Source organism: Tasmannia lanceolata, unplaced genomic scaffold (assembly GCF_043159265.1).
Source record: "Tasmannia lanceolata isolate RefF3 unplaced genomic scaffold, GAP_Taslan_0.1 ptg000006l, whole genome shotgun sequence".
NCBI classification, from domain to species: Eukaryota; Viridiplantae; Streptophyta; class Magnoliopsida; order Canellales; family Winteraceae; genus Tasmannia; species Tasmannia lanceolata.
The window spans coordinates 50096246-50108777 of NW_027518683.1; the positions used below are offsets into that span (position 1 = coordinate 50096246).

The 12532-nt window shown below is 38.0% G+C and overlaps 1 protein-coding gene across 4 annotated transcripts; it reads left to right on the top strand.

The window, feature by feature from the left end:
* The first annotated feature begins 4045 nt into the window (after positions 1 to 4045).
* On the top strand, positions 4046 to 12532 carry LOC143880471 (WRKY transcription factor 44-like). 4 transcript variants are annotated; one of them, XM_077383508.1, is made up of 6 exons: positions 4046 to 4213; positions 8464 to 8782; positions 8892 to 9023; positions 10078 to 10808; positions 11134 to 11292; positions 11766 to 12532. In XM_077383508.1, exons 2-6 carry the CDS (start codon positions 8579 to 8581, stop codon positions 11953 to 11955), a joined length of 1416 nt encoding a protein of 471 aa, XP_077239623.1. In that variant the 5' UTR covers positions 4046 to 4213; positions 8464 to 8578; the 3' UTR covers positions 11956 to 12532. The 4 variants fall into 4 exon arrangements, with proteins under 4 accessions (XP_077239623.1, XP_077239624.1, XP_077239625.1 ...); XM_077383509.1 differs by having other exon boundaries at positions 8479 to 8782; XM_077383510.1 differs by lacking the exon at positions 4046 to 4213 and adding an exon at positions 4284 to 4424.

A 12532-nucleotide genomic window follows, 5' to 3' on the forward strand; every position in this document is an offset into this window, starting at 1 on the left:
GTACAATGCAGCTGGGTGTCCCAAGTGATGGAAAGGGGCGCATTTATCATTTCCCTTTTGAGAAACCAGTGTGTTTTACCTATGACCTAAACCATTCATTTGCAAGGTTTTAAATTTCGGTTTCGGAATGCATTTCGCTCCTCATTGAAAATGAAATTTTTGCCAAAATTTTGAAATTTCGTTCGAAATTCGACAAAATTAAAAGCAATATTTTATCCTGGCTGAAATTTTGGTTGCAATTACCAAAATTTAAGGGAAATATCAAATAATGAATAAATATACATGTTAACGGGATCTTCCTAAAATTTCAAACCGAAATTTCAGGAAAACGCCAAATTTTTGAAATTTCAGTTGTAATAAAGTAACATTTCGAGGTTACCCGATTCCTATTTCGCTATCGACCGAAACCCGAAATCTCGGATTTCGGTTGAAATTTAGAACCTTGTTCATTCGTCGGTGGTTGTTTTTGAGGATCCTTCAAGAATGCCTAGGTACTTGCAAACACTCGGGGTACCTAGATGTTTTTGAAGATCCTTCAAGAATGCCAACAGAAATTCTTTTCATTTACCGGTATTCTTTCCATTTTATCTTTATTTATATGACATAATCTCACATGCCAAATATAAGGATCAACCACACGAAACGACACAGAAGAAGCACTAGCTCTATGAGCAGAATTGTTTGCCCCAAGCCGATACAGCCCATCTACTTGATGTCCGATAAACATAACACGACCACGTTTTCCAATGGAAACTCTGCCAGATAGAAAATGAATATTAAATCTATGCTCATCAAGGCCAGCAACTGAAAGTAAATTATGCCTGATAGTAGGCCCATACAAAACATTAGTGGGAAGGAGAGTAGTGACGCCGGTCAGCTAAGTACGGAGTGTCCCGACTTCCATGACATCGCAGTACTTGTTATTACCCACTTGCACGAGGCAACGGGGCGGGGTGGGGCCGTATGTTGCATTCCTCATCCCCACCCCGCGGGGAAAATTTAATCCCCGTCCCCGCATCGCACACTGCGGGGAAATGTGTTTGATGGCTTTTTTTATTAGAAAATTCCACAAAAAATGTATTTGAGAATAATATTAGGTAAAATTTAGGAATACTAAACGAAATTTGTGCTATGATAAGTACGGCTACCCAAATTAAAAGAGATAAATTAAATTTAAATACGAAAAATTCAATTTTGTGCAGGGATTGCGGGGCGGAGCCAAAGCAATCCCCATCCCCGCCTCATCCCCACTTCGGGGAATTTTTCAATCCCCGTACCCGTACCCGTACCCATCCTAAATATTGTCTATTTCGAGGAATGTGAAAATTAAAAAAAAGGGAGGAAAAGAGGGGAAAAAGAAAAAGAGAAAAAGAATATAATCGAGCCCCCCCTAGGGCTAGTAATTTCACCCGAAAAAGAGGGGATACGCCCTGCCCCGCCCCGTTGGGGCGGGGATTCCCCGATTTGATAGGGGAAGGGGAATTTAAAAATTCCCCGGTGCGGGGAGGGGAAGGGGAAGGGGAAGGGGATGTAGTTGTCCCCTCCCCGCTCGCCCCGTTAATCAATGCCATTTTTTTGTATATTTTTACGTGTTTTTTTTTTAGAAAAACTACTAGAAACTCTATGGATCGGCTACAAGATTTCTCCAAATATAAACTTAGCTTGTCTTTTCCTTTTAATTAGCTTCTGAGAGCATTTTAGAAACTATAATAACCTTTTGACAGATGTTGAAATAATAAAGACAAGCTGAGTGTATGCCATTATCAAAAAATCGTAGTGCCAACATCGGTGGCGAAAATATAATAATAAAATAATAAATTGCATTTTTATTTTGGTTAGGGACTTAGGGTTTCCTTAATTTCTTCCCACGAAAGAAACATTGCTCAGGTTAGGGACACAGTTCACTTTTTGCATTTTGGTGATTCCCAAGCCTTTGAACATTGCTCAGGCATCTATTTGGGTTTATAACGCCTGTTGGTGCGACTGCTGCGAGGGCACTCAAGAGTCAAGTCAGTACTTCAAGGGATTTTGCTATCTTCTGAAGAGTAAGAAATATATCTCCTTCGTCTACAAGTATGTTAGTTTATAACATTTTTATATATTGAAATTGCATCAAGTTGATTAGGGACACCCATCATCGGTGTATCAATGACTAAAGAGGGGGTGATGTTGGAGTGGGGCGGGACGGGGCGGGGATTTGTCCCCGAAGGATGTGGGGAGGGGAAGGGGATTCCCCACCATCCCCGCAGAGGGGAAGGGGGAAATTCCCCGCAAAGGGGAAGGGGTAGGGGACCCCAACATCCGGCCCCGACCCGACCCGTTGCCGGCCCTAGCCCCCCCCCCCCCCCTAAATATTGTGTATTTATTTTGTGGGATGAGAAAAGTAGAAAGAGAGAGAGAGGGAGAGTTCAAACGAGCCCCACCCAATCTAAATATTGTCTATTTATTTTTATTTTTGAGGGATGAGAAAATGTAGGAAAGTAGAGAGAAAATAAAAAAGAAAAATAATTCAAAGGAGCCCCACCCCACCCCACCTTATTTATTTTCATTTTAGAGGGATGATAAAAGAAGGAAAATAGAGAAGACATAAAAAAAAAGAGAAAATAATTGAAAGGAGCACAACCCCATCTAAATATTGTCTGTTTATTTAGAGAGAGAGAAAGAGGACATACACCCAACTCTGGTGTATATCGTGGTATTATCCAGCTACCAGTCCAAGGCTTTGAAAGTCGGTTTCTAGTTGCCATCAGTTAGTTTCGCCTCTACCAAACTTTCTCCGCTCACCTAATAATCAAAAGCACACAAAAGGAGGAATTTAAAAAAAATATTTAATTTTTCTTTATGTTTTTATCCCTTCCTTTTAATGCATTTTACTTTTTATCATAAAAATATAAATAGTAAATGAAATTATCATAATTACAATGTAATTTTTAAAAATCGCAATGGCGATTCTCTAGTGTTTAATGATAAGAAGACCCTATCCTTCCTATTGTAGCCCTTGAATGGATGTTTGAAATATAAATTGAAAAATTTAGGTAATTAAAATCTTGTTTTGATAAGAGGTTTGTATAATGTGCTGTATTTCTATAGATCGAAGGGTTAGGATCATCAATGGAGATAATTTTCGAGACTCCTATTTAAGTCGGGCCCAACAAATGGATGGTTAAGATCATTGAATAATGTGTGGCATTTTGCACGTATATGAAGACGCAATCTAAAAACTTGCTTTTATTCATAGATAATTCATAACTTTTTTTAAATTTTGACAGAAGAAATTAGAAGCTAACTTTAAAAATTAATATCTTTAACATAAAATTGGAGAATAACTAATGGGTGATGATATTTTCACCCCTGCAGTACTTGCACAACCCCCTTATAACGTGATCTGACATAAAGTTTGCCCACTTTTCACTTCAAATCAAGTTATAAGGGGGTGCGCACGTAATGAAGGGGGGTGAAAATATCATCTCCCTAACTAATTCGAGAAGTATTATTTTTTCATGGATTGGCAATATCTTGAAATTTTACTCAAAAGGCTCTTGATCTTGAAAATAAGGGAAAAAACTGAAAAGGGTATCTCTATTAATATTCACCTTGGGCAAAAAAATATGATATATTTTACCCTCACATCTTCTTACCACCCCTTAAAATCCAAGGGTAAAATAGTCATCTTAAAGCATGTGAAAGTTAGAAATACCCAAATCTAAAATTGAAAAACCTCAAAAAGCTTGTTCTCATTAACATTCACCTTGGCAACAAATGGTAGATTTTACAACACTTCTTCTTACCACCCCTTAAAAATCCAAGGGTAAAATAGTCCTCTTAAAGCATGTGAAAGTTAGAAAAACCCAAATCTAAGGACCCAGATTATATTTCTAGACAAAGACAGTACAGTCCATAGAGTTGGTTTTTTTTTGTCCCTCCTTTTTTATTACTTAGATAAATTTGGCTTTTGTAAGAGTGATTTTGTTTTGTTTTATATTGGTAGAAGAAAGATATTCTATAGAATTAAATATTCCAACATTTGAATTTTACTCCTTGCCTTTCCAACTGCCTCATCAGCTGCAGAGACTTTTTCTTTATTCACTTGTTCCTATGAAAGTTGCAGAAATATCCATATGAATTTGTCTTTTTTGGGTGTATAAGTTCTTTTGTCTCTGTTGTTGCTCATCTATGATCACACACCAGAGACTGCTTGGATGAGTATGCGTAGGTTAGTGCTGTTAACCCCATTTGCACACATTAGCATTTCTTTTTATCCAATTGCTTGGTCTCTTTATCATGTATCCTATTCCTAGTATGTATAATTTTAGCTACTAGACCCATGTAGTTTTCTGGGGAAAGTGTTTGAGAAAAATGCCTCAAAGAGTTGTTGTTTGATAAAAGATTGACATAGGTGGATCGTCTGGCTTGGGAACAATCTTGTGGGTTGAAGTCGAACTCTATAATTTTCTTTTTTTGTTGACAGTTTTTCTTTTTTGAATAAAAGTTGGGTTTCTTATGATGGTTTTGTTTTGCTAGATGGTCAAAATTTGTGATGCTTTTGAATTTTGATTGTAGTTTAGGAAGTATTGACTTTTGGATGGTGGATATGTAGATTTTCTTCTTTGTTTTCTTGCAGTTTTTTCATTCGAGAATTCGATATTTTCTGGTTGGATGCTTAATTTCTTTTGGTAGGTTCTATTTATGTTTTATTTTAATTGCCTAATCCCTTAATTCTCACAAGTGTTTTTCGTTTCCGTTTTACCTGGTCATTGGCAGTAGGGTTGCTTGTAATTGTATGTACATCTTTCTATCAATTGATTAGTATGCAAACAGGATGGCGATTAAATCCTCTGTGTTTGATAATTGGCTACAGATTCCAACCCATTTATAACTCTAATATAAATTTGTGATCTACATGGATATGGGTATGTTCTCTTACTATTTGCAGGGCCCATTTTGGACTGATTGTTTTTATCCATTCTTGTATGCCTGAGCTAATTTGCTGTTCACAGTTGAAGGGGAAGGTTATGAGTTTCCACAACCATTTATAATCTTTCAGGAGTGCTTATACAGTCTTTGTTTGAGAAGTTTCTGTGGTTTAGAACTCAAACAAATGGTTTCGGCGCCCTTGTTATCATCTATCCTTTGTTTTTATTTCCTTTACTTTTTGGGCCTTTTGCTTTTATAGAAGTCCGAATGTAGAAAGCTGTTGAAGAAAAAAATTATTATTCAATATTCAGAAATGGTCAATATCAATTGTCTCTGATTGGGAAACTTTGATGCTCATGAAGAATCAGCATATGAATATGAACAAAAATTACACAATATTATATTTCTAGTCTACATAGAGTTGTTTAGAGGGGAAAAAAGGGTCATATGGATGCTTTGGCAAGTGCTAAAAGATGGGGCAGAAAATACTAATGGTGATAGCTTTTCATTCTGTAAAAGATGTCCTTCTAGCACATTCTAGACATGGGTGGGTCCAAAGGTAGGTTTGGAATCAACATGAGGTTGGGCGACAAAGGCTTGAAAGTGTATCTATCCCACCATAATGCTTAAGGCTAAGAATCTGGGGCATATGTTGTGGCTAAATATAAGGTTGGTATCATGGTGGTGATTTTGATTACCGAGGATACAAAATCCTGGATATTTCTAAACACCCATCAAGTGTTGAGATGTTAGCTTCATACCATTCAGTGTCCGAGGTATATCAGGAAGAGGACTTCAAAGTTGAGATAACAAGTGGGTTACAAATTCAACCCAGCTTAATAACCCAAACAGAAAATGTGTGTTGGACATGAAGCTGGACCCTATCTCACTGTATTACTTAAAGATAAAAATATGTGTGGAAATGCCGTCGCAATATGCAAGAAATTATGTTGGTGCCAAGTTGATGCCTGTAAGAGCTCACAACAAGGAGAGCTAGCTGAGAAGGGAAGCATAATTTTGTTAAAGGACTGAGAGGACAACCTCAGGGGTGCTATCCTAGTAGCACAGTAGCACAAGCAAGCTTGATTACCTTATTGACGTCAGCGGTTCATTAGGTGAAGATGCAGTGGTAAATAAATAATTTTGTCTAGGAAAGCACTATATGGTTTGAAATGAGGTCCATGAACTCTGTTTCCTAACTTTCAAAGGAAATAAAAGTTAGTGGAGTAGAAAGTCATTGGTATTGTAAATGACTTGATCATGGAATGGATTGACATAATCATGATATTGCCACTTAAACTTATTGGTGAATAGTTCTGAACTCAAAGACTTGGCAACCTAAAGTATTTATTGGCTACATAAGTGGACAGTTCAAAAAACAGAATAAGATTGAGCAAGAGGAAATTCATTCTTCACATGCTCTTTTTTGAATGATGAAATATCATCAAGAAAAAACTCGAAGAACAACAAGAGCGAGGAAGTCTCAAGCGAGAAAGCAATATATAAAGAAACAAACATGCAGCCTACGAAAAGGAAGAAAACTAGAAATATAGAGAAACAAGGAAAGAACTGAGAAAAACTCCTCGGGGAGGAAGATGATCAAACGAAAAAAAAATCCTCTCAATCAACACCTAAAAGCATTAATATGTTACGAAGCGAACCATGTGACTTCCAAACAGAAAAAAATCATCGGTTGTTTAAAGACATGGTAGTAGATTTGATCAAAGACATGCCTCATATAAGCTTTAGTTGCTGGATTGATTTGTCTTACTATTAATTGTCCTACATCGTATTATCTGTAGAAACCCTCACATAGGCACAATGTATATGATTGATTGTTACATCAAATCAAATCTGAGGAAATGAAATCATTTGTGTTCCTAACGCAATCTCAATGAAGGTATACATAAAATAGAAGCATGGGTTGTTTGCACATTGTCTATTAGAGGCTAGCTATGATTTGTCGAGAGGGACACGGAGTGTCGGACACGGCAAACTCCCGAAATTTAGAAACGGGGACGGCTAAAATAGAAATTACTTATAGTCATGATTTGTGGACACAGATTCGTGTGCCGAGTTTCGACACGGACACGAGGTATCTGACATGGAAACCACTAAAAATCTAGAAAATGTGGCACACTCATACACATACATGCATATAAAGTTACTGACACTTCTAGCAGTACACTTACAAGTGTCCAAAGGAGTGTGGACACGGGTGTCGTGTCGGACACGACACGACACATGTGTCAGCAATAAATTCAAAGTGTCGGCCAAATCATAGGAGGCTAGACATTGTAGTGTTTAAGCGTTCCTGCAACTTTGTGGACTGTATGGAAGGAAAGAGAAAAGAAATTCTCTGTAAAATATCTTAACAGATAGCGTGCTAAATTATGCATTGGGTGTTTATCAACCGGTTTAATTAGGCTATGAATTCCCAGCTCCTGGGAAAACTCTCCATTACTGACATATGTTGAACTTTCTTTTTTGTGTGTCTCGGGTTGGAGGCCGGGGTGGGGAATAGATTGACAGTTATGTTATACATCTTGGATATAGTAGTGGTTTTGTCCCCCCCCCCCCCCCCCCCCCCCCCTCTCTCTCTCTCTCTCTCTCTCCTCTTCCATATTAGAGAGTTCATAGTAGCTTTCATGTCTTTCGTTGTCATTCTTGTATTTCAAGGAGGTTTTGTGCTGACCGAGTGTTATGAGAATTGTTAATCTTTCGCTCTCAACTTGTTTGTGTTTTCATGTTTTGACAAATTAAAGAGCATTATAAGACAACAATTTCTATATTTTTTTATCTCCAAAAAATTAGTTTTATGATATGTGCATGTTAGTGGTGTATACGGGGTTAGTTAGTATGTAGTATCAACCTTTCCTCTCATCTTTTTCTTTCTTTTTCTTTTCTTTTTCTTTTTTTTGTATATGTGTTACAGCCGATTAGCCACATAACATTATATATGTAATATTTTGGTATCATTATAATTTTGGAAAGAATTAGATCCTCCAGGACACACTCCTGCTTTTTGGTTGCTGGGAAGTCTGGAACAATGAGGCCAACCTGATATCACATGGAGCACCCCCGTTGTTTTGTCATGGGCTTTGTCACAAATATCGTTCTCGGGAATTTCTCAGCAAGGGAAAATCTTGGGATATATTATTTTATTTTTTTCGGGTTTATATCAGGAAAAACGATAAAAATAAAATTATTTAAAAAATAAATAAAATTTAAGAAAAAGAATAAAATAAAAATATCAGGATGATATCATGATATGATTTCCGATATTTTATGATAAAAATGAAAATAACGCTATATTTTTAAAATCATGGGATTTTTTCGTTTTATCAAAATATCGTGACAAAAACACGATATTTTGAAAATATCGGAGATATTTGTGACATGGGCCATGGGTCCCATCAAACAGGAGCCACAGAGGTCCAAATTGTCTTCCTGTGGAGCACTGAAACATTACTCCTATAGCTTCTCATAAACATAAGTCTGTCTGTCGCATGCATTTGTGAGTTTTCTTCTTTTGTTTATGATTCACAGGGCAATTTTGAGCAGGTTTGAAGGAGCTGTCGCAAATGTATAAACTTTGAACTGTCAGTGTCCATGCCATAAAAACAGGATTAACTTTGAAGGTTGATACATTTGCTCACTGAAAATGGATGTTAAAGATGCAGAGAGGTTGGTTATAGCTAAACCCATTCCATCAAAACCTTGTTCAAGGTTCAAGTCCTTCTCTGAGCTCCTTGCTGGTGCCATTAATGCCTCTCCCCCGACTATGTCTTCTGAAACAATAAGACCCAAGACAGTGAGGATTAGGCCGCCGGTGACTACTGCTCCAGCTGGCATTGTTTCTTCCCAGGTGCATTTTAATTTGGGACTTCAAGATTTTAGGCATTGGTGTCTTTTTTAAGATGTCTGTTTTCATGGTTTTTTATTTTTGGTTTTACTGATGGGTCAAAATTTTTCAGGGTGAGGTATCTGGAACAGCAGTTTCATATTTGTCTGATAAGAATTTGAAAGAAGACCACAATTATACTGTGGTATACAAACCCTTGGCAAAGCTTGTTTCAAGGACCACTGCTTCTCTCTTGGCAAATCTGGTTAGTCTCTCTCTCTCTCTCTCTCTCTCTCTCTCTCTATGATATATACTAAGCATGTTTCTTTCCATTGTCATTCACTTTCTTTCCTAAGAAAATTTTTATTAGAAAACCTTTTCTTTAAACCTCATGTTTTGTTTTGATAGGGTGGGGCTTAGGCCCAAGCATAGCATGGGTGGGGTCCACCATTTTATACTTACTCTGGTGGGTCCACTATTTTACACCACATGCTACAATGGGTGGGGGCCAACATTTTATAAACCATGCCTTATGCCTAGCATGGTGGGGCCTGCCACTCTACACCTCATGTTTTGGTGGGCCCGTGGGCCCAACATCTCCACCCAAACCCACGCAAAGGGTGGGGCCTACCATTTTACATCTCATCTTATTGATGGGATGGGGCCAACATTGTACACCTTATGTTTTTATGAGATGAGGTCTGCCATTTTACACCAAGTTTGCTGGGTGGGCTCACCATCTCTACCTAAACCGATGCATAGGGTGGAGCCTGCCATTTTACCCTTAATGTTATTAATTATGTGAGGTCCACCATCTTTATCCAAACCTATGCATTGGGGTGGGCCCCACCATTTTACACCTCATGTTTTAATGGTGTGGGGCCCATCATTTTTACGCCATTGATAGCATGGGACCAGAATACCAGTATCTATATAAACTGTCTACGAAAACACACGTTTCTCCATTGTTATCATCTTCCTTTGTTTGATTGTCTCAGTTAGACCTAGAAGGGTTGCCTGGTGTTTTAGACATGGAAATGTAGTCACCTTGGACTAACCATGTTAGGACACTCTCTTTGATACCGCCGAGAAGAAAATTGCAATGCTTTTTCAAAAAATGGCATGTTGAAGTCGTCAAAATAAGTTCCATTGAGATTATATCTGATCTGTTGGATGTAGTTCCCTTAAGCAACACAGTGATCATAAGCTTAACATTTGGGACTGAAAAGACCCACCTTGGATTCTATTTTTTTTTAAAAAGACCCACCTTGGATTCTTCAGTGGTTAAAACTTAATAGACTCAATTTTGTCTTAACCAGGGAAACTTTGACTACAGTCATCAACAAGTTTTAGCACAGATGCAGGCTCAAGTCCAAGTTCCAGATCAAGTGAATCATCACTTACAAACCGAGCCCTCCAATCTTCATCAGAAATTTTCATCACATACAGAAAGTAACCAGATACTTGACTCTTCAAAATTGAAGACTCAAAAAGTAGAACAAAATCTGAGGGCTCTATTACCTACAACTAGTGGAGATCGGCCTTCTTATGATGGATATAATTGGAGAAAATATGGGCAAAAGCAAGTGAAAGGTAGTGAGTACCCACGAAGTTATTATAAGTGTACGCATCCAAATTGTCCCGTGAAGAAAAAGGTTGAGAGATCGCTCGATGGGGAGATAGCAGAAATCGTTTACAAGGGTGAGCACAATCATCCCAAGCCTCTGCCCCCTAAACGCCTCTCTTCAGCGGTACAAGGGCAAGGTTTTGTCTCTGATGGGACTGAGCGAGATAGTGGGAACCCATTATGGAATGGTCCCCTTATCGACGGGAATGAAGGACCTGATGGTATAATAGAGAACCAACATGAGACAGGTCTGTCAGTACATCCTAATGATAGGAGGAAAGTGCTTTTTCCTCAGGATCCTATGGCAGTGGCATTCGACAGTGGTGTTGGAACTCCTGATAATTCTTGTGGAGTGACTGGCGATTGTGAGGAAGGAAGCAAAGGAGGGGATGGAGATGATGATGAACCAAACAGTAAGAGAAGGTAAGAGTTTAACTAATTTGTGATTGTTGTTATATTTTGTGTTGATGCAGGAAAAATAAGCAGCCATTTTGTCTCTAAAATGGTATTGAAATGTGTTCTGGCTAGTTTGGAGAAACTGGTAGTCTCTTGGCAGTCTAAAGGATTTGTATATTTTGGCAACTTTCAAAATTTTGTGCTGACTTAGAAACTGATGAATTTTTATTTTATTTTATTTTGTTTTTGTTGATAAGTGACAATATCAACAATGAATTCTCTTCATTATTAACTCAATTTTGAGGATGCATATCATTCCTGCCATTGAGTTTCTCACGTTCTTTCCTCTCAGGAAGAATGAAGATCGAGCTAATGAAGTTGGAGCAATAGTGCAAGGTGTTTGTGAGCCTCGTGTTGTGATGGAAAATTCAACAGAATCTGAGGTCTTGGCGGATGGCTTTCGCTGGAGAAAATATGGGCAGAAGGTCGTGAAGGGGAATCCATATCCCAGGTCACTACTTAATTTCTGGCATGTTGAAAGTGGTAGATTATATTTTTAATACATGTTTTGGGATTTAATTGTATCCCAAGGAAAGCATTTTCTAAGAAATCACCACCCTATTCCAATTGAGTATTATTTGCAATTTTGATTATTGTTTTTGGCTGGGCCTTAAAATCATAACTAGACAGAAATTCTAACTGATGATAAACAAAATGTACAATGAGCTCCTGTAAGTGGTGGAAAAACCCAGTGATACAACTAGAAGCCTCAGCTAGTCTGCAACTTATTCCAAGCAAATCAGGACCTAACAAAACTTTCTTCAGCTTTTTAATCTTGTAAATGCTTCATATGCAATATTTGTTTTTTTAATAATGCTATTCATATGCAATATTTGTGACTGCAATATTTAATGCATTTTTCTTTTGGTTTATATTATCATTGTATTAATGTCTGTTGACGGCTTGGTGGTTTTGGACTTGCAGAAGTTACTATAGGTGCACCAGTCTAAAGTGCAACATGCGGAAGCATGTGGAGAGGGCATCAGATGATCCAAGAGCTTTCATCACAACATATGAGGGAAAACACAACCATGGCGTGCCGGCCTCTAAAACCCTCAATCCAGTTGTTTCTGACCAGGATTCACTAGCCTCTGCTAACAAATCCAAGCCATGATATATAGATTTGGACGAAAGAAACTGATATTTGGATGATTTATCTTACCAGTACATGCAAGAGAACCAAGGCACGAATAAGTTTTAAGATCCTCTCACTCAACACTAGCTTCGAACTGCGTATTGAGGATCATGGATGGTTTTGGTTACTTAAATATTGTGCCATTTTCCTCTGAGTTGATATCTGAAGGTCTTCTTATTGAAGATGGGATTAGTTGAATGGGTAAAAAGGTTGTATATGTAATGTTTTTTTTCCCCTTCATTTGGCAGTTTTCCATTTTGTCTGAGACTGCGTTTTGTAATTTACTGTAATCAATGCTGTAATCAGTGATGGAGCCAGGATTTATGCATAAGGAGGGCAAGCTTATACAGGCTTGTACATAAGGGGGCAGGCCTTCAAATTTCAAAGGGGGCTGGGCCCAATTGAGTTGGGCCTATTAAGGATTTAGCCCAACTCAAAGGGGGCAACTGCCCCCCTTATGCTACATGTAGCTCCGCCCCTGGCTGTAATATTCCCCACTTTCTTCCTCCCACATATTGGATCTATAAGTATATCATATGCAAAAAAAATTTCTCGA

Bases quoted from the DNA above. Each gene is read 5' to 3' on its own strand.
- LOC143880471 (XM_077383508.1), top strand. From the start codon at position 8,579: ATGGATGTTAAAGATGCAGAGAGGTTGGTTATAGCTAAACCCATTCCA. The intron at 8,783-8,891 runs GTGCATTTTAAT...AAAATTTTTCAG, and splicing joins CTGGCATTGTTTCTTCCCAG to GGTGAGGTATCTGGAACAGC. The intron at 11,293-11,765 runs GTCACTACTTAA...TTGGACTTGCAG, and splicing joins AAGGGGAATCCATATCCCAG to AAGTTACTATAGGTGCACCA.